The sequence below is a fragment of the Anomaloglossus baeobatrachus genome, chromosome 4 (genome assembly GCF_048569485.1).
Source record: "Anomaloglossus baeobatrachus isolate aAnoBae1 chromosome 4, aAnoBae1.hap1, whole genome shotgun sequence".
In the NCBI taxonomy this organism is placed as follows: Eukaryota; Metazoa; Chordata; class Amphibia; order Anura; family Aromobatidae; genus Anomaloglossus; species Anomaloglossus baeobatrachus.
Genome location: NC_134356.1, coordinates 121,142,483 through 121,160,842, shown reverse-complemented (window position 1 = coordinate 121,160,842; position 18,360 = coordinate 121,142,483). Strand labels below are relative to the sequence as shown.

General features: G+C 47.5%; 1 protein-coding gene across 1 annotated transcript in view; it reads left to right on the top strand.

Annotated features, from left to right (window-relative positions):
* Positions 1-18,360, top strand: part of ITFG2 (integrin alpha FG-GAP repeat containing 2) — a 69,654-nt gene that overhangs the window by 22,400 nt on the left and 28,894 nt on the right. Inside the window, exons 5-7 of the mRNA XM_075344523.1 lie at positions 2,891-3,027; positions 5,368-5,513; positions 14,818-14,912. Of these exons, the coding sequence (XP_075200638.1) occupies positions 2,891-3,027; positions 5,368-5,513; positions 14,818-14,912 (378 nt within the window). The remainder of the gene's footprint in view (positions 1-2,890; positions 3,028-5,367; positions 5,514-14,817; positions 14,913-18,360) is intronic.

Sequence of the window (18,360 nt, the reverse complement as noted above, 5' to 3'; positions counted from 1 at the left end):
AGCGTTGCTGACCTGACGTTAGTGCTGCAGACAATAACAGACTCCGAAAAAAAAAAAAAATTATATAAACGTGTATTCTAAATCACACATACACACATGGTGACAATTGTTGGTACCCCTTGTTTAATGAAAGAAAAACCCAAAATGGTCACAGAAATAACTTGAATCTGACAAAAGTAATAGGAAAAAAAAAACCCTATGAAAATGAACAAATGAAAGTCAGACATTGTTTTTCAACCATGCTTCCAGAGAATTAAAAAAAAATAAATAAATCTCATGAAACAGGCCTGGACAGAAATGATGGTACCCCTGAAAATGTGACAAAAGGGACATGTTAAATCAAGGAATGTCCAATAATTAGCATCACAGGTGTCTACAATCTTGTAATCAGTCATTGGGTCTGTATATAGGGCTAGATACTCACTGTGCTGTTTGGTAACATGGAAGTTACCACACTCAACATGGACCAGAGAAAACGAAGGAAAGAGTTGTCTCAAAAGATTAGAAAGAAAATTTAAACAAGCATGTTAAAGGTTATAAGACCATCTCCAAGCAGCTTGATTTACTTGTGACTTCAGTTGCACATATTATTCAAAAATTTAAGATCCATGGGACTGTAGCCAACCTCCGTGGACGTGGCCACCGGAGGAAAATTGATGACCAATCAAAGAGACGGATAATACGTATGGTAATAAGAGCCCAGAAAAACGTCTACAGAGATTAAAGGTGGAGTTCAATCTCAAGGAACATCAGTGTCAGATCGCACCAGCCGTCATCGTTTGAGCCAAAGTGGACTTCATGGGAGATGACCAATGAGGGACACCATTGTTGAGAAAAAAAAAAAAATCCTAAAGTCAGACTGGAATTTGCCAAACTACATGTTGACAAGTCACAAAGCATATGGGAGAACGTCCTATGGACAGATGATACATAAATGGAACGTTTTGGCAATGCATATCAGCTCTATGTTCACAGACTGAAAAATGAAGCATATGAAGAAAAGAACACTGTCCTTAATGTGAAACATGGAGGAAGCTCTGTTATGTTCTGGGGCTGCTGTGCTAAATCTGGCACACGGTATCTTGAATCTGTGCAGAGTACAATAAAATCTAAAGACTATGAAGGGATTCTAGAGAGAAATGTGCTGCTCAGCGTCAGAAAGCTTGGTCTCCGTCGCAGGCTATGGGTCTTGCAACAGGATAGTGACCCAAAACACACAGCTAAAAACACCCAAGAATGGCTAAGAGGAAAACCATCGGGCTAAAAGGAAAACCTAGAAGTGGCCTTCTATGAGCCCTGACCTAAATCCTTTTGAGCGTCTTTGGAATGAGCTGATACATGCCGTCTGGAAAAGGAAACCTTCAAACACGAGACAACTGGAGCAGTTTGCTCTTGAGGAGCGGCCATCTTGGATTTGCTGTGTGTAATGACAGTTACCTCCTTTATGGCAGCGCCCAGGGCATTGGGTCTGATAGACGGACTCCGACCCTATACTTAATACAGAGACAGCGTCTGCTATTCTGCTATGAATAGGACGCGCCCCCTGGGCTGTCCAGATCACAGCAGAGGGAGGAGATAACTGTCATCTTTGTGGAGCTCACAGTATATGCTGTGTGCTCCACTTTTCCCCTGTCACCCGCCAGGCTGGATTGGGGTGAGTACCGGCAACTGTAGATGATCCTGCCTCGCAGGCTGCAGATCCTCTCCTCGCCGCATGTCGCCTCGGACCTCTGATCCCGGCCGGCAGCACAGTATATGGGGGTGCAGGCTACAAGGCATGGGAAAACAATGCGGCGCGGGATACAGTGGAGCACTATGCAGCTGGCCTTAGTGACACTTTAGATCACTCTGTGGCCACCAACAAAATGGCTCCTACTTTTACTGCAGTTGTAATGTGAGCTAGTTCTACAGTAGGATTTTTGTAGGATTTCAGCAGCTGTGTGTATGTGTGTATATATAATTTTTTTTTTTTTTTTTTTTTTGACACCTTCCCTTTTTAAGTTAAGGAACCATCGTTTCTGTCCAGGCCTATTTTGAGTTTTATTTCTTTGTTTAAAAAAATTAAAAAATTTCTGTGGAAGCTGAAAAGCAGCAATGTCTGCTTTTTATTTGTTCATTTTCATAGAAATTTTTTTAAATGTATTACTTTTCTCCGACTCAAGTTATTTCTGTGACCATTGTGGGTTTTTCTCTTATTGAACAAGGGGTACCAACAATTTTGACCGTGTGTGTTATGATAGAGAGAGAGAGAGCTATATAATGTATATTTCTCTCATATAATGGAAACCGAATTAGCTCACTATTAATGATGGCTCCCTGTAAGACCCTTTTCCTGTGTCCTTCTGAATGATGTGAATAATCATGTCTGTGCTCTGATAAGGCTGCACAGAATGACATAGTGGGCTGCAGGTTGTGTACCACTGGTGTAAACTAATGAATTGATATCTGCATTATCTCATAGCTGCCCCAGTGGAGATACTAGAAAAAGTAAACCGAAATATCTTGTCATAATATTTTAAAGATGGCCATTCACCGTCAAAAGCGATCAGCGGCACGTTCCTCCTGCCGCCAAATGTTGGTTGAACATTGAATAAACCTTAGTTGGTTGTCCAGTGCTGCCAAAACCAGCGGGTGTGCCCAGCTTTTATTCTAATGTGTATGGAGATAAGAGCCCAGGATAACCTGCCACTGAAGATGGTCAACTAGTGACTGATTACTGAGTTTTCTAATCTTCTATGAGAGAATGATCACCGTTTGACTCTTAAAAAAGATAACCAGTCAGGTAACAAGCAGTGTACCAGTGACTCCTACCAAAATATTTTTTAATTTGATTGATTTTTGTCATCTATAAAATGGATTATATAAAATGCGTTCTGTACCCTTTTCATAGATGGAGATGGCCGCTATGAATTAGTTTTAGGATACACAGACCGTGTCGTGCGTGCCTTTCGTTGGGAGAGTCCTCCAGAAGCTGATCTGGCCTGTGGGCAGCTCGTTCTGTTAAAGAAATGGTTGCTAGAAGGACAGGTAAACTCCAATGAATAACATGCATCATACTGAGCCATTCGGCTGTTAGCAGTATGTATGCATTGTCAACACCACACTTTACCTACTCGGCTGCACAGGGAGCTGTGAAATGGCAGCGGCACTGGATCCGCACCAGAAATTATCTAGAATGTTTTAGAGCTCTGATTTTACATTGAATAAAATAGTAAATTTCAGATAAGTCGCGTACAAATTCGACTTAAATTGAGGTCTGACAAGTTATGACTCGGAAGCGGCAACAGAAAATCCAACACACTTGAATGCATTTGCATCTTTGTCACAGGTCGTGATGTAACCCTCAGTCCACTATACCGCTGCACCACCAGCTCTGCCCTCACCTACTGCATCCATCCCCTGTAGACTGAGGTCCGTGCCCGCGAGGGCTATCTCCTCCTGTACCTGTCTGTGGTTTTTGTACTGTTCATGATCAATTGTATTTTTTTTTTTTTTAATTCTATTTACCCCTTTTTCACTTATTATAGCACCATTTAGTCCTTGGCGCTTTACAAGGTGATGAAGAGGGTTGGCCAGGGGGTGTGGTTTGGACCCCGACATAGTCGCTGGCAAGTGGCACCCTCTGCTTTGGATTGGCCGCTCTCTCCTTGGTCCATGTTGTTGTTGGTTGGTGGTTTTTTTTTTTTTTTTGTTTTTTTTTTTAACTAATATATACACCACAGTATCTTTTACCTCAGCACTGTAGGAATAACACTTGAACACTGTAAATAGTTACTGGAAGGGAGAGGGTTAAAAACCGCGCTGCTGTGAAGAAACTGAAATCTTTTTTGCCCCTTGATGAAGGAGCTGTGCCTCTGAAATGCAATAAAGATCACATCCTGCAAATACTTCAGTTTCTTCACAGCAGTGTGGTTTTTAACCCCTTCCCCTCCAGCAGCTATTGATATCTCTCTATGGGTACTGCTGCAGCTGTGCGCATCGGTTATGCTTCTACAGTGGTTGTGACTTTTGACCACTTCTCCAGGTGAGTAACCTCCTTGTGTGTAAAATCCGATTTAGTCGGATGATACCCTATTTGCACTTTTCTTTCTTTCCCAGTTTCTGAAACACTTGAACATTGTAGGTTTGAACATTTTACTTTAAGTCACACTTGCTCTGGCATTTACATGCGTGACTAATGACAATTTATAAAAAGGGGCAGCCATAACAAATAAACGCGAGTTTCCAATTAATCTAGAATAGAGATATTTGAATAAACATTATTGACCATTTAAAGGGACGGATTTGGCGTTATTTGAATCATATTTCATCGGTGTATAAACTACAACACTTGGGGCCTGATTCACCAAAGCATTTACTTCACTATTCTGGGGTAAAAAGCTTTGTAAAGTTGCATATTTTTACTCCAATAGCAACTGTGCTAAAATGCTGCTGCTTTTGTTTACCACTTCAGCATCTTTTCGACAGCTCCGACAATAGGGGTGGGTGGGTGTTACGGAGGGCTGTAGTAAGATTAGTGGCGAGGTGCGCAGCACTTTTCCGAGGGTCCTGATTTATGAACAGGATTACACCCTTCGTGACTCGGGAGACTCTAGCACGGCCCCACATCTGGCATGAGCAATACTGGTCTTGGTGAATTGGTCCTGTATCTGTGAGCCAAATAAATATGTTATTGGGAAGGTACAGTATACCCTGGGCTGAAGGGTGGGGGGTTCTGAGGAAAGTGGCAGCTCTGCACAGTGAGATTGGATGATGGGATGCCATTTACATTTATTTTAAATAAACGTTGGATCAAGGAAACAGGGTAAGGACTAAAGTCAAAACTATACCTTGTTTCCCCTTGCCTTGAATAGCATACATACCATTTTTTTCCAGCCAATTCTGTCCTCTGGGTCAGTCTGCAAATGGCTCTGAATACCTTTTAGGTTATTTTAGTTGTGTGTGTGTGTGTGTGTGTGTGTGTGTTATATAATAATATATATTAATATACACATTGACCAGGCATGGGGCTGGTCTAATCAGAGTTGTATAGTAATGCCGGGTCTGTACTCTGACCGTCCTACATGGACCAGCTACTTCTCTTCTGACTGTCGGCAGCCTCTTTTATGCCCATGAGACTGTTGATTTCTGGTGATGATCCGTGGCCAGCACATGTATCGCAGTCTGTACTCAGACGTGTGAATCCAGCCTATGGATCACTTTATTTAAGCTTCCTAGTGATTTCCCAGCTCTAACAGCAGATCTTTATAAAATGTTTTGTTTATTCACTCCAAATGTCTCTAAAATATGTTTGCTCCATTTTCAATTTATTGGCGATTGTCCTGTATATCCCATTGCACAGTAGTTCTTACCTTTTATCCACTGCAGGTGGACAGTCTTACAGTGAACCCTGGTGCAGATGGCTCACCTGAGTTAATGGTGTCCCAGCCAGGTTGTGGCTATGCAATCTTGCGCTGCACCTGGGCAGAGGAGTCCACGTCTGGATCAGAGGGAGCTGGAGCTTCTGAGGCTAGGTAAGGAGTCTGGAATCTTACAAGGGACGAAGGAAATTGCTGAAGAACAAGTTTTCCTAGCCTGCAGTCAATATTAAAGGGAAGAAATCGATTGCGCAAAAAAACAAAAAACAAACACTTTACCTACACACAGTCATGGCCAAAGGTTTTGATGCAATTTTCTTGGTTTTCACAAGCTTTACTGCTTCTGTCTTTATCATGGCAACTTGTATTAACTGATATGAACAGTAAGCAGATGAATTAAAAAAAATAAAATAATTTGCTTAATGACAAAAATACAATTCAAAGAGTACTTAAATTGCTGTCAAAGCTCTTCAGGGCACCAAAGAAAGTCCTCCGTGTCATCAGAGTTCATTGGAAACTCCGATGACCTCCTGGATGTCACTGTGCTTGCAGAATACTCGCCTGTCCGCTTTGCTGTCCTCGGCGGCGCTGTCACAGGAGCTGTCCCCGCAATGCTCCGGCTTCCAGGTCCTGAGTGCTGTGAATAATCCATGAATATGAGCAGTGGACAGGAGCGGGAGGCAGCAGAGCCAGAGACAGCAGGTAAATATGAAAAACTTTTTATTTCACAGACCCGTGTTTTCTCCGGTACTTGTCACACATATGCAAACACACGTGACCGTGACCATAACATGCGTGTGACTGGTACCTGATTTAAACACTGACGTCTGAAACCGGCCTTATGCATAGCTTCCGCACCTCTCTAGGGTGGTGAGGGACCCCAGGGACCAGTGGTAGGTTTATTCAGGTGTCACCATCTCCCGTTTCCCTAGACACAGGGTTTGCCTTTCCTTTCGCCATTCGCTTGGCTCTTCCCCGTACCTAGCGTAACAGCCCCGCTCCCATTTGGGACCGGTTTCACTGGCCCCACCTTTTGGACATATAAGTAATCAATAGGTGGTGAGCGCTGTGGCTGGCCACTCAATTCATCTTTATTACAGATTCACCTGCAGGTGGAGATATTGTAGCCAGTGCTAATTGGATGCTGAGCTCACGTGACCTGAGCCTCAGTGGAGCGAGTGCTGACATCCCAGCAGCTTTGGGGGAGTATAAGCTTTATTTTAACCAGGGTAAATGTGGAATGAGAAGGGGTTGTCGAAGAAGCGGGTAACCCCTTAATGTTAAACTTCAGTAACCATAAGAACATCTGACCAAAAGATCCAAGAATACTGAAGCAACAAACTTTGTGAAAATCAATATTTGTCAATTTCAACTTTTGGTCACCACTGTATATAGTGTAACTCCTGCCAGGTTGGCTAAAGGGAGAAAATTAAAGTTTATATTCTCCCTGCAGCCACTTGCTTGGACATTTGGATTGGTGCACGTAGCTGTAAAAGTCACTGCTTACTATAGAATGAGCTTTTTGTAATTGCTCCACTGTACAGTGATTGACAGCCAGCACTGCAGCTTGTGTGTTCAGTACTGATTGTCAATCATAGTGAGTGCTGCTGTAAGCACTTCCCTGCACTATGTAATCAGTGGTGACTGAACAGCTCCTTTTCCAAATGACTGGAAGCGAGTGGCTTCGAGTAGGATGTAATTATTTCTCTCCATGTAGCCCGTGCTCCAGTGAGCCAGCTTATCCAGATGTATACGCTATATAGTTATAGATTATGCAAGTATCTGCAGGTAAGCAGTGTTTTTGGAGGTGACTGCTTCCTTTTTTAAGGCCCTGTGCGCACTTACCGGTTGTTGCTGCGGATTTCCTGCGGTTTTGCTGCATGTTTCGCTGCAGAAAATGTTCATAACATCTCTGCAGTGAATCACCAGCAAAACCTATGGGGAAAAAAAAAATCCTGTGCGCACTATGCGGATTTTGACAGCTGCATGTTTTGCTGCGGGATTCCCGCAGAAAAACAATTGCATGTCACTTCTTTTCCGCATGTCGCTGCGGGATTTCACTCCATTGACGGCAATGTAATCGTGAAATCCCGCAGGGAATAACGCAGGCAGCAAATTCTGTGCGGTTCATTGCGTTTACCTGCGTTATTCCCTGCGGTATTTCGCGGTTTACCTGCGGTAACGTACATCGCTGCCTGCGGTTTGCAGGGAAGTGATGTCTTTATGACAGGAAGAGGAAGCGAAGCAGAGAGTACACACACACACACACACACACACACACACACACACACACACACACACACACACACACACACACACACACACACACACACACTCACACTCACACTCACACTCACACTCACAGACATGTAGAATACACATAGAAATCAAATGGAAATATAGAAAACAAAACACGTGGGCTCCGCTGTATTTTCTTTTTCGCTCCTAATTGGGAGACCCAGACAGTGTGACAGTGGGTGTATAGCTACTGCCTCTGGAGGCCGCACAAAGAACTACACTTAAAAGTGTAAGGCCCCTCCCCTTCTGGCTATACACCCTCCCGTAGGAGTACGGATTCCTCGGTTTTAGCTTTGTGCGCAGGAGGTCAGACACGCACGCATAGCTCCATTGTTTTTAGTCAGCAGCAGCTGCTGACTATGTCGGATGGAAGAAAAGAGGGCCCATACAGGGCTCCCAGCATGCTCCCTTCTCACCCCACTGTATGTCGGAGGTGTTTGTAAGGTTGAGGTACCCATTGCGGGTACGGCGGCAGGAGCCCACATGCTGATTCCTTCCCCATCCCTTTTTACAGGGCTCTGGGTGAAGTGGGATTTACTGGTCTCCAGGCACTGAGACCGTGCTCCATCTACAGCCCCTGGAGAAGATGCTGGATGGAGCGGAGTACATCAGGGACATGGCCCTGCTTCCTCAAGGTACTCTGTGTCCCCGTGCATTTGGCGCTCACACCGCAGCATGCTGGGTGTTGTAGTGCGCCGGGGACATCAGCGCTGCGGCGCTTGTGCCATGGCCTCATTCAGCTTCGCTGAAGCAGGCACACTTCTGGGAATCGGTCGCACCGGCCGCTGGGACTGCGGCGCGGCTGGCACTTGTGGTGCGCCGGGGACTTCAGCGCGGGCCGCGCTTTTACGGCGGCCGCGCTGATAACTCGAGTCCCCGGCTTTTGCGGCCTGCTTCCGTTCGTTCCCGCCCCCAGACCTGCCAGTCAGGAGAGGGGCGGGACGCTGGTCAGTGCATCAGCGCCGAGGGCTGGAGTCGTTTTTACATACTCCAGCCCTCACAATCGGCACAGAGGGGACACTGTTTCCCGCACTTTTGTTTAGGAACTCCCACGGACCGCCCCTCTCCACAGACGCCGGCAGCCATTCCTGCTGACACGCTGAGCTGCAGAGGGGAGCCGGGGAGACCCAGACAAGGAATTCTGCGCCTCTTACCCGCTATTCAGCGGGCGGTAAGCAGCCCTCAGGGCTCACCCCCTCTTGTGCCAGTAGTATTCTTAGTATTTTGTTTCTACAAATACTTTGTATTGCATAGCGCTGGTCGCCCTTTGGCTATAGACTCTCTCACATTGCAGAGAGCCAGCAGCATGTCGTCCGTAAAACGCAAGGGTGCCAAGGCACAGACATTATATGCTTCCTGCACCGCATGTGGGACTTTTCTACCGGCAGGCTCCACGGACCCCCATTGTGTGCAGTGCTCGGCCCCTGCGGCGCTTGCACAGTCGGGACCTCTGCTGGACGTGACCCAGGGTGTACCACCTGTGAATGCTGTCCAGGTGACAGGAACTGAGTTTGCAGCTTTTGCTGACAGAATGTCTCTCACTATGTCACAAATTCTTGACACATTGCGAGCTAGGCCTGTACTTCAGGCCACGGACACTGTGCAATCATTGCCCCCTGGTCCACCTCAGCTGAATTACCTCCAAGCTCCGGGACGGGCACATACACCTCAGGGTGAAGACTCTGACTCGGACGATGGCCCCGGGCAGCCTAAGCGGGCTCGCTATGACGGGCCTTCACATTCATCTCAATGGTCAGGATCCCAGCGAGATGAATCTATGGGTGATGAGGCGGACGTAACTGATCAGGATTCTGATCCTGGGACCGCTCTCAATCTAGATACACCAGATGGTGACGCCATAGTTAATGATCTTATATTTAACATCAATAAGATGTTAAATATTTCCCCACCAGCTCCTCTTGTAGAGGAGTCAGCTTCGCAGCACGAGAGAATCCATTTCAGATACCCTAAGCGTACATTAAGCACTTTTCTGGACCACGCTGACTTTAGAGACGCAATCCAGAAACCCCACGCTTATCCTGAAAGGCGTTTTTCTAAACGGCTTAAAGATACACGCTATCCTTTTCCCCCTGAGGTGGTCAAGGGTTGGACCCAGTGTCCAAAAGTGGATCCTCCAATTTCCAGGCTTGCAGCTAGATCCTTGGTTGCAGTTGAAGATGGAGCGGCACTTAAAGATGCCACTGACAGGCAGATGGAGCTCTGGCTGAAATCCATCTATGAAGCGATTGGAGCGTCGTTAGCGCCATCTTTTGCGGCCGTATGGGCACTCCAAGCTATCTCAGCCGGGCTTGCGCAAGTCGACTCAGTCACACGTGCATTTGCCCCGCAGGTAGCACCATTGACCTCGCAAATGGCGGCATTCGCGTCGTACGCGATTAATGCTGTTCTTGACGCTACAAGCCGCACAGCAGTGGCGTCAGCCAACTCTGTTGTTTTGCGTAGGGCCCTGTGGTTAAGACATTGGAAAGCAGATTCTCATTCCAAGAAGTGCTTAACCAATTTGCCTTTTTCTCGTGACCGATTGTTTGGAGAGCGTTTGGATGAAATCATCAAACACTCCAAGGGTAAGGACTCATCCTTACCGCAACACAGACAAAACAAACCCCAACAGAGGAAGGGTCAGTCTGGTTATCGGTCCTTTCGAGGACCGGGCAGGTCCCAATTCGCCTCGTCAAAAAAGACTCAAAAAGACCAGAGACGCTCAGATTCTTGGAGGTCTCAGTCACGCCCAAAAAGGACAGCCGGAGGAACCGTTGCCAAGACGGCGTCCTCCTGACTTGCAGTCTCCGATTCCCACACCCGCGGTCGGTGGGAGGCTTTCCCACTTTGGCGACATTTGGCTGTCACGCGTCAAAGACCGTTGGGTGAGGGATATTCTGTCTCACGGGTACAGGATAGAGTTCAGTTCTCGTCCGCCAACTCGTTTCTTCAGAACTTCTCCACCACCAGACCGAGCCGATGCTCTGTTGCAGGCGGTGGCCGCTCTAAAGGCGGAAGGAGTGGTGACCTCCGTCCCTCTTCAGGAACAAGGTCACGGTTTTTACTCCAATCTGTTTGTGGTCCCAAAAAAGGACGGATCGTATCGACCCGTCCTGGATCTAAAGTTGCTCAACAGACACGTAAAAGTCAGGAGGTTCCGGATGGAATCCCTACGCTCCGTCATAGCCTCAATGTCTCAAGGAGATTTTCTAGCATCAATAGATATCAAAGATGCGTATCTCCACGTGCCGATTGCACCAGAGCATCAGCGTTTCCTACGCTTCGTCATACACGACGAACACCTGCAGTTCGTAGCGTTACCTTTCGGTCTGGCAACAGCCCCCCGGGTCTTCACCAAAGTCATGGCAGCAGTAGTAGCTGTTCTGCACTCGCAGGGTCACTCGGTCATCCCGTATCTAGACGACCTGCTTATAAAGGCACCCTCTCAAGAGGCATGCCAGCACAGTCTGAAGGTGGCACTAGACACTCTCCAGAGTTTCGGGTGGATTATCAACTTTCCAAAGTCTCATCTAACCCCGACCCAATCTCTGACTTATCTTGGCATGGAGTTTCATACTCTCTCAGCGATAGTGAAGCTTCCACTGGACAAGCAGTGCTCGCTACGGACTGGAGTGCAATCTCTCCTTCAGAGCCAGTCGCACTCACTGAGGCGCCTCATGCATTTCCTAGGAAAGATGGTAGCAGCAATGGAGGCAGTCCCGTTCGCGCAGTTTCATCTGCGCCCTCTACAATGGGACATTCTACGCCAATGGGATGGGAAATCGACGTCCCTCGACAGGACTGTCTCCCTCTCTGACTGCCAAGGACTCTCTGCGTTGGTGGCTTCTCCCCACCTCATTGTCACAGGGAAAGTCGTTCCTTCCCCCGTCCTGGGCAGTGGTCACGACGGATGCGAGCCTATCAGGGTGGGGAGCGGTGTTTCTCCACCACAGGGCTCAGGGGACGTGGACTCAGGAAGAGTCAACCCTGCAGATCAATGTTCTGGAAATCAGAGCAATCTATCTTGCCCTGCGAGCCTTCCAACAATGGCTGGAAGGCAAGCAGATTCGGATCCAGTCGGACAATTCCACGGCGGTGGCGTACATCAACCACCAAGGGGGAACACGCAGTCGCCAAGCTTTTCAAGAAGTCCAGCGGATTTTGACGTGGGTGGAAAGCAGAGCGTCCACCATATCCGCAGTTCACATCCCAGGCGTGGAAAACTGGGAAGCAGACTTTCTCAGTCGCCAGGGCATGGACGCAGGAGAATGGTCCCTTCACCCGGACGTGTTTCAGCAGATCTGTTGCCGCTGGGGGACGCCGGACGTCGATCTGATGGCGTCACGGCACAACAACAAGGTCCCAGTTTTCATGGCACGGTCTCACGATCACCGAGCACTGGCGGCAGACGCCTTGGTTCACGATTGGTCGCAATTCCGACTCCCCTATGTGTTCCCACCTCTAGCATTGTTACCCAGAGTTCTCCGGAAAATCAGGTCCGACTGCCATCGAGCCATACTCGTCGCTCCAGATTGGCCAAGAAGGTCGTGGTACCCGGATCTGTGGCATCTCACGGTAGGCCAACCGTGGACACTACCAGACCGTCCGGATTTGCTGTCTCAAGGGCCGTTTTTCCATCGGAATTCTGCGGCCCTGAACCTGACTGTGTGGCCATTGAGTCCTGGATCCTAGCGGCCTCAGGTTTATCTCATGAAGTTGTTGCCACAATGAGACAGGCTAGAAAACCATCCTCAGCTAAGATCTATCACAGGACGTGGAAGATATTCTTAGCGTGGTGCTTGGCTCAAGGGTTTTCTCCCTGGCCATTTGCATTGCCAATTTTTCTTTCCTTCCTGCAGTCTGGGTTGGAAAAAGGTTTGTCGCTTAGCTCTCTTAAGGGTCAAGTCTCCGCGCTATCCGTATTCTTTCAGAAGCGCTTGGCACGGCTTTCTAAAGTACGCACGTTTCTCCAAGGAGTTTCTCATATCGTTCCTCTTTACAGACGGCCATTGGAACCCTGGGATTTGAACAAGGTTCTCATTGCTCTCCAGAAGCCGCCTTTCGAGCCTTTGAAAGAGGTTTCCCTTTCTCGGCTTTCACAAAAGGTAGTTTTTCTTGTGGCGGTCACGTCTCTTCGAAGAGTGTCCGAGCTAGCGGCGTTATCTTGCAAATCTCCCTTCCTGGTGTTTCACCAAGACAAGGTAGTACTGCGTCCAATTCCAGAGTTTTCTCCCAAGGTGGTTTCTTCCTTTCATCTCAATCAGGATATCACTTTGCCATCTTTGTGTCCGCATCCAGTTCACCAATTTGAAAAGGGTTTACATCTGTTGGACCTGGTGAGAGCACTCAGGATTTACATTTCTCGCACGGCGTCTCTACGCCGTTCTGATGCGCTCTTTGTCCTAGTCGCTGGTCAGCATAAGGGATCGCAAGCTTCCAAATCCACCCTGGCGCGGTGGATCAAGGAACCAATTCTTCACACATACCGTTCTGCTGGGCTTCCGATTCCATCTGGACTGAAGGCCCATTCTACCAGAGCCGTGGGTGCGTCCTGGGCATTGCGGCATCAGGCTACGGCTCAGCAAGTGTGCCAGGCGGCTACCTGGTCGAGTCTGCACACGTTTACCAAACACTATCAAGTGCATACCTACGCTTCGGCAGATGCCAGCCTAGGTAGACAGGTCCTTCAGGCGGCGGTGGCCCACCTGTAGGAAGAGGCTGTCTGACAGCCCGTTCATGTGGTATCTTTTTACCCACCCAGGGACTGCTTTTGGACGTCCCACTGTCTGGGTCTCCCAATTAGGAGCGAAAAAGAAGGGAATTTTGTTTACTTACCGTAAATTCCTTTTCTTCTAGCTCCAATTGGGAGACCCAGCACCCGCCCTATTTGTTCTTAGGGTTTCGTTTTTCGGGTGCACATGTTGTTCATGTTGTTTCTTAAGTTCTCCGATCTTGTTATCGGATTGAATTTGTTTTTGAAACTGTTATTGGCTTTCCTCCTTCTTGCTTTGGTACTAAAACTGAGGAATCCGTACTCCTACGGGAGGGTGTATAGCCAGAAGGGGAGGGGCCTTACACTTTTAAGTGTAGTTCTTTGTGCGGCCTCCAGAGGCAGTAGCTATACACCCACTGTCACACTGTCTGGGTCTCCCAATTGGAGCTAGAAGAAAAGGAATTTACGGTAAGTAAACAAAATTCCCTTCTTTACCATCCAACCGAGGTAAACTCACAGCGGCGGGCCGGTATTCTCAGGCTGGGGAGGGCCAGGGTTAATGTCCCCCGCCTCCCTCGCACCTCCCGCAGCCGAGAATATCAGCTGCAGCTGCCCCGGGACTGTCGCATCCATTATGCGGCAGTACCGGAGTGTCCCCAGCTCTTCCAGATGCCGTGGCGATCCAGGTAATAAGGAGTTAATGGCGGCAGATCGCCTCCACTAAGCCTAGGCTTGATCATGTCAGCGTCTGAGACAGCTGACATGATCAACCCATAAGTAAAGTGAAAAAAACACACACCGAAAAATCCTTTAGTTTTAGTAAAATACAAAAAAGCTCCTGGTTCACCCGTTTATTAACCAACCCCCCCCCCCCGAAAAACACCGCTCCGGCGTAATCCACGTCCTGCGATGCTGGAATACAGCCGCGAGTGACACAGCTGAATGCAGCCTCGCAGTGAGAGGTAACCACAGGGCATTTTCCCACGGCCGGTAATGTGAACTCACTGCAGACCGTGAGAAATGCAGCGTGTGCTCACAGGGACTCTCTCTCTCTCTATCCCTCTATCTAACTATCTAGCTATCTCTGTCTATTCTTCTATCTATTCTTCTATCTGTCTATTTATCTATCTGCTATCTAAGGAAATTACTTTTTTTTTTTTCTTTTCAATGTGCTTTATTGCATTGAATGCATTAAAGCACATGTACCAACCCGCACGCGGCAATACCGCGAACAATAGCGTGGCAAACCGCATGCGGTTTTCGGGTGCGGTTTGCCGCGTTTTTTTTTTTGTTTTTTTTTACCGCGGGTGCGGTAATCTTTCAATGCCTGTGGAATTTTCTTGAGAATTCCATTTTCCAGTGCGCACAAAGCCTTAATATGGATCCTGTTGAAAACTTTATTACAGTAAAATATTTTAAATGCGCTAAACAGAATATTCTTACATTAAGGGAGATTTCTGCTCGAGATGTCAATCTTCACCAAACGTCTGGGCGAATACATAATAAAAATGTTTCTACACACCTGATAGGAGACATCAAGCAAGGTGAGTCTTATTTTGCGGATGTTGTTGTGATCAGTGCTTTGAAGGCTATCTTTATGTCTGAACCAAATGCTAGACTACAAAATTGTAAAGAAATGGTTAGTACTGAAAAGGAAATCTTGCACCAGATTTTTGCCACCTAATCGGAGAGCAGCATAATGGAGACTGAGATGCTGATTCAAGCGATGTGTCACCTACTGGCATGCTTACTATAGATGAGATTATTTCCTTCAGATAAAAGTGATTTTATTACTCGAGGACCTGTAAACCTGCTGTCATTTGGCCCTTCATATCCTTGAGCGCTGTATAACTCCTTTCCCACCACTGATTAGCAGCTTTATGCCTATGCACAGTGGACACAGCTGCCAATTAGTGCTGTGGATGGGGTTATACAGAGCTCAGCATTCAGACAACTGCTAGATCTGCAGCAGATAAAATACTGATTTTAACAAAACTACAAGAAGCAGCCCAGTAAGTGATAGATCATTGGTATTGGGGTCTCTGTTCCTACACAATGCTGTTCTCAAATGGAGTCGCAAAAACCTGGTGATATTTCAATGCTGCAGTGGTGCAACTAACATAAGGTCATGGCACCTAGTATTATACTTGCCACCCTCTGTCTTCAGCTCTTCTTGGTCAAGTCCCGCCTCGTTATCTTGTGACTGCAATTTCTGACACTGGTAATGATCACAAGCTTTCAGTGAAAGTCTATGATGGCTTTGTTTTTGCTCTCATAGACCTAAATTGAGTTGCGACTTCCAGATCTCTCAACAAACCCTAGTAATCAGGCAGGTCAAAAACTGCTGGACACTGAGCGGAGCGGCACAAAGAACAGATGAAGACGGTAGCTGGTAAATATGCAACTAATTGCAGGGACCTTATATCAGTGGCACCACTTCAGCATTGCAACAGAAAAATATCACTGGCTTTAAGGGTATTTCAGACCTGTTGTATAATCTACAGCTGGGGGAGTAATCACACTCATTTGCCTTTTGGAGGTTGGTGGTTTTCAAGTGCCACCGCATATATTTGATCACCAATGGTTTCCTACTACTGTAATCTGAGTAATTTTAAGCCACTTTTGGGCATAGATTATAGTGAATTTGTTGGACTCCGGTTGACCGTGTCCCCCTCCCACGTGCACACAAATCCAGACTAAAATCGTTCTTAAATGGGTTGGCCATGTTGTCTGTATTCTGATGTGTTTGGGACATGATAGAAGTGTTAGGCTATGTGCGCACTGGGCGGGTTTTTTTTTTTGTGCGTTTTTGTCATAACGCACTAAAAAACACAAGTTTTTGGCTGCATTCAATGAGTGAAAACGTTGTGAAAAACGCAGAAATAATTGACATGCTGCGTATTTGTGGTCACCACAAAAACGCAGTTACAAAAAAACACTGTGTGCGGACAGCACTTCTGAAAACCCATAGATATTGCTGGGGAAGCAATGTCACGGTGTTTTCAGCACAAAAACGCGGTAAACGCCGCAAAAACGTCTAGTGCGCACAGGGCCTTACATGTTCTCCTTCTGTACTTGTTAGAGCAGCTTTCCTCAGACTGCACAGTTATCCTGACCATAAAATGGAGCATAGGACTAGACCAGTCCATCAGCCTCCTCAATTAGCAAAGCGGCTTTCCAGTGGGAATAGTTTTACAGTTGGAGAAGATTGCTCTAATCTGATCACATGTTCCTCCACCAAGAGCCATTGTATGGACAGAAGAGCTGTGCAGCCTGTGAGGGGAAAACTGCTAACCGCAAGATAATAACCTGTTCTGTATTAGTGCCACAAAATAATGCCCTCAACATGTCTTAGGTAAACAAAATGGGACCAGTCCCTATTAAAGCATCACTCCAGCGATTGTTATTGCACCTCTGCTGTTGTGCTACAGATGAAAGTTCCCTGGCCCCTCTATTATACTCTCCTTCTGACGGCTTCCTCTCCTATCCCCACTGCATCGGTGGATCTCCGGCGATTTGTGACCTGCCGGCAGTGTTTCATGGAGCGCGGCGGAGGTCACAACTCAATACAAGTTTAGGAGAGCCTCATTCTGGCTCTCATAAAGATGTGTTGGTAGCTCTTGACGTAACTTCTGACTTCCGGACAGTCAGTAAAGGGTGAAGCTGCTGGAAGGTGAGTACCGTATTTTTCAGACTAGAAGACGCACTTTTTTTCCCCCCCCCAAATGTTGGGGGAAATTGGGGGGGGTGTCTTATAGTCTGAATGTAGGGCTGCGCGAAATGAGGGTGCTGCGGTGGAGCGGGTCATCGGCAGCACGAGCAGGCTGTAGCAGCCTGCCGTGACTACGTGCGCCCGCTCACTTCATATGCCTGTATTTTCCCGCCCATCATCTCTCAGCGTCGAAGCCGGTGCTGACAGGTATGCTGGATGATGGGCAGGGGGGTGCGCGCATAGTAAAGAGTCGGCCCGCGTGATCACCCCTGGCAACTACAGCCTGGAGTGATCATGTGCGGCTATATTCACAGCCCCCCCGCGTATCATCATCAGCGCAGGGGGCAGTGAATAAGTACGGTATACTCACCAGTCACCGTTCCCCTGCAGCATCGCGATCTCCTCCTGTCTGCTGGCCGCTGATCTGTGTAGAGAGCGGTGAGCACAGCGATGACATCATTGCTGTGCACACCACTAGTCTCCACACACATGAGCGGGCAGGCAGACGAGGACATCGTGATGCTGCAGGGGAACGGCTCCACACAGGTCAGCGGCGCTGCTGCTGATACAGACAGGAAGACTAGCGATGCTACGTGGAGCAAGGAAAGGGGAGTATAAACGTTTATTATTATTTATTTATTTTTTTTTTTTCTCTGCCATAGGATACAGGCCATATACCAGGATGGGGGTATATTGTGAGCAGGATGGGGGCATATACTAGGATGAGGGACATGTATATGATCCCCATCCTTGTATATAAGGCAGGAGGATCATTACCAGGATGGGGTACCTTAGTAGAGAATTTGGGGACATTACCCCCATAAGTGTCAGCAGCAGATCCTCGCCCCATACGTGTCATGACCACGTTTTTCTTTGTCGCTCCATTGGGAGACCCAGACAATTGGGTGTATAGCTATTGCCTCTGGAGGCCACACAAAGTATTACACTTAAAAGTGTAAGGCCCCTCCCCTTCTGGCTATACACCCCCAGTGGGATCACTGGCTCACCAGTTTTGTGCTTTGTGCGAAGGAGGCAACACATCCACGCATAGCTCCACTTTTTAGTCAGCAGCAGCTGCTGACTATGTCGGATGGAAGAAAAGAGGACACATATAGTGTCCCCAGCATGCTCCCTTCTCACCCCACTGTATGTCGGAGGTGTTTGTAAGGTTGAGGTACCCATTGCGGGTACGGCGGCAGGAGCCCACATGCTGATTCCTTCCCCATCCCTTTTTACAGGGCTCTGGGTGAAGTGGGATTTACCGGTCTCCAGGCACTGAG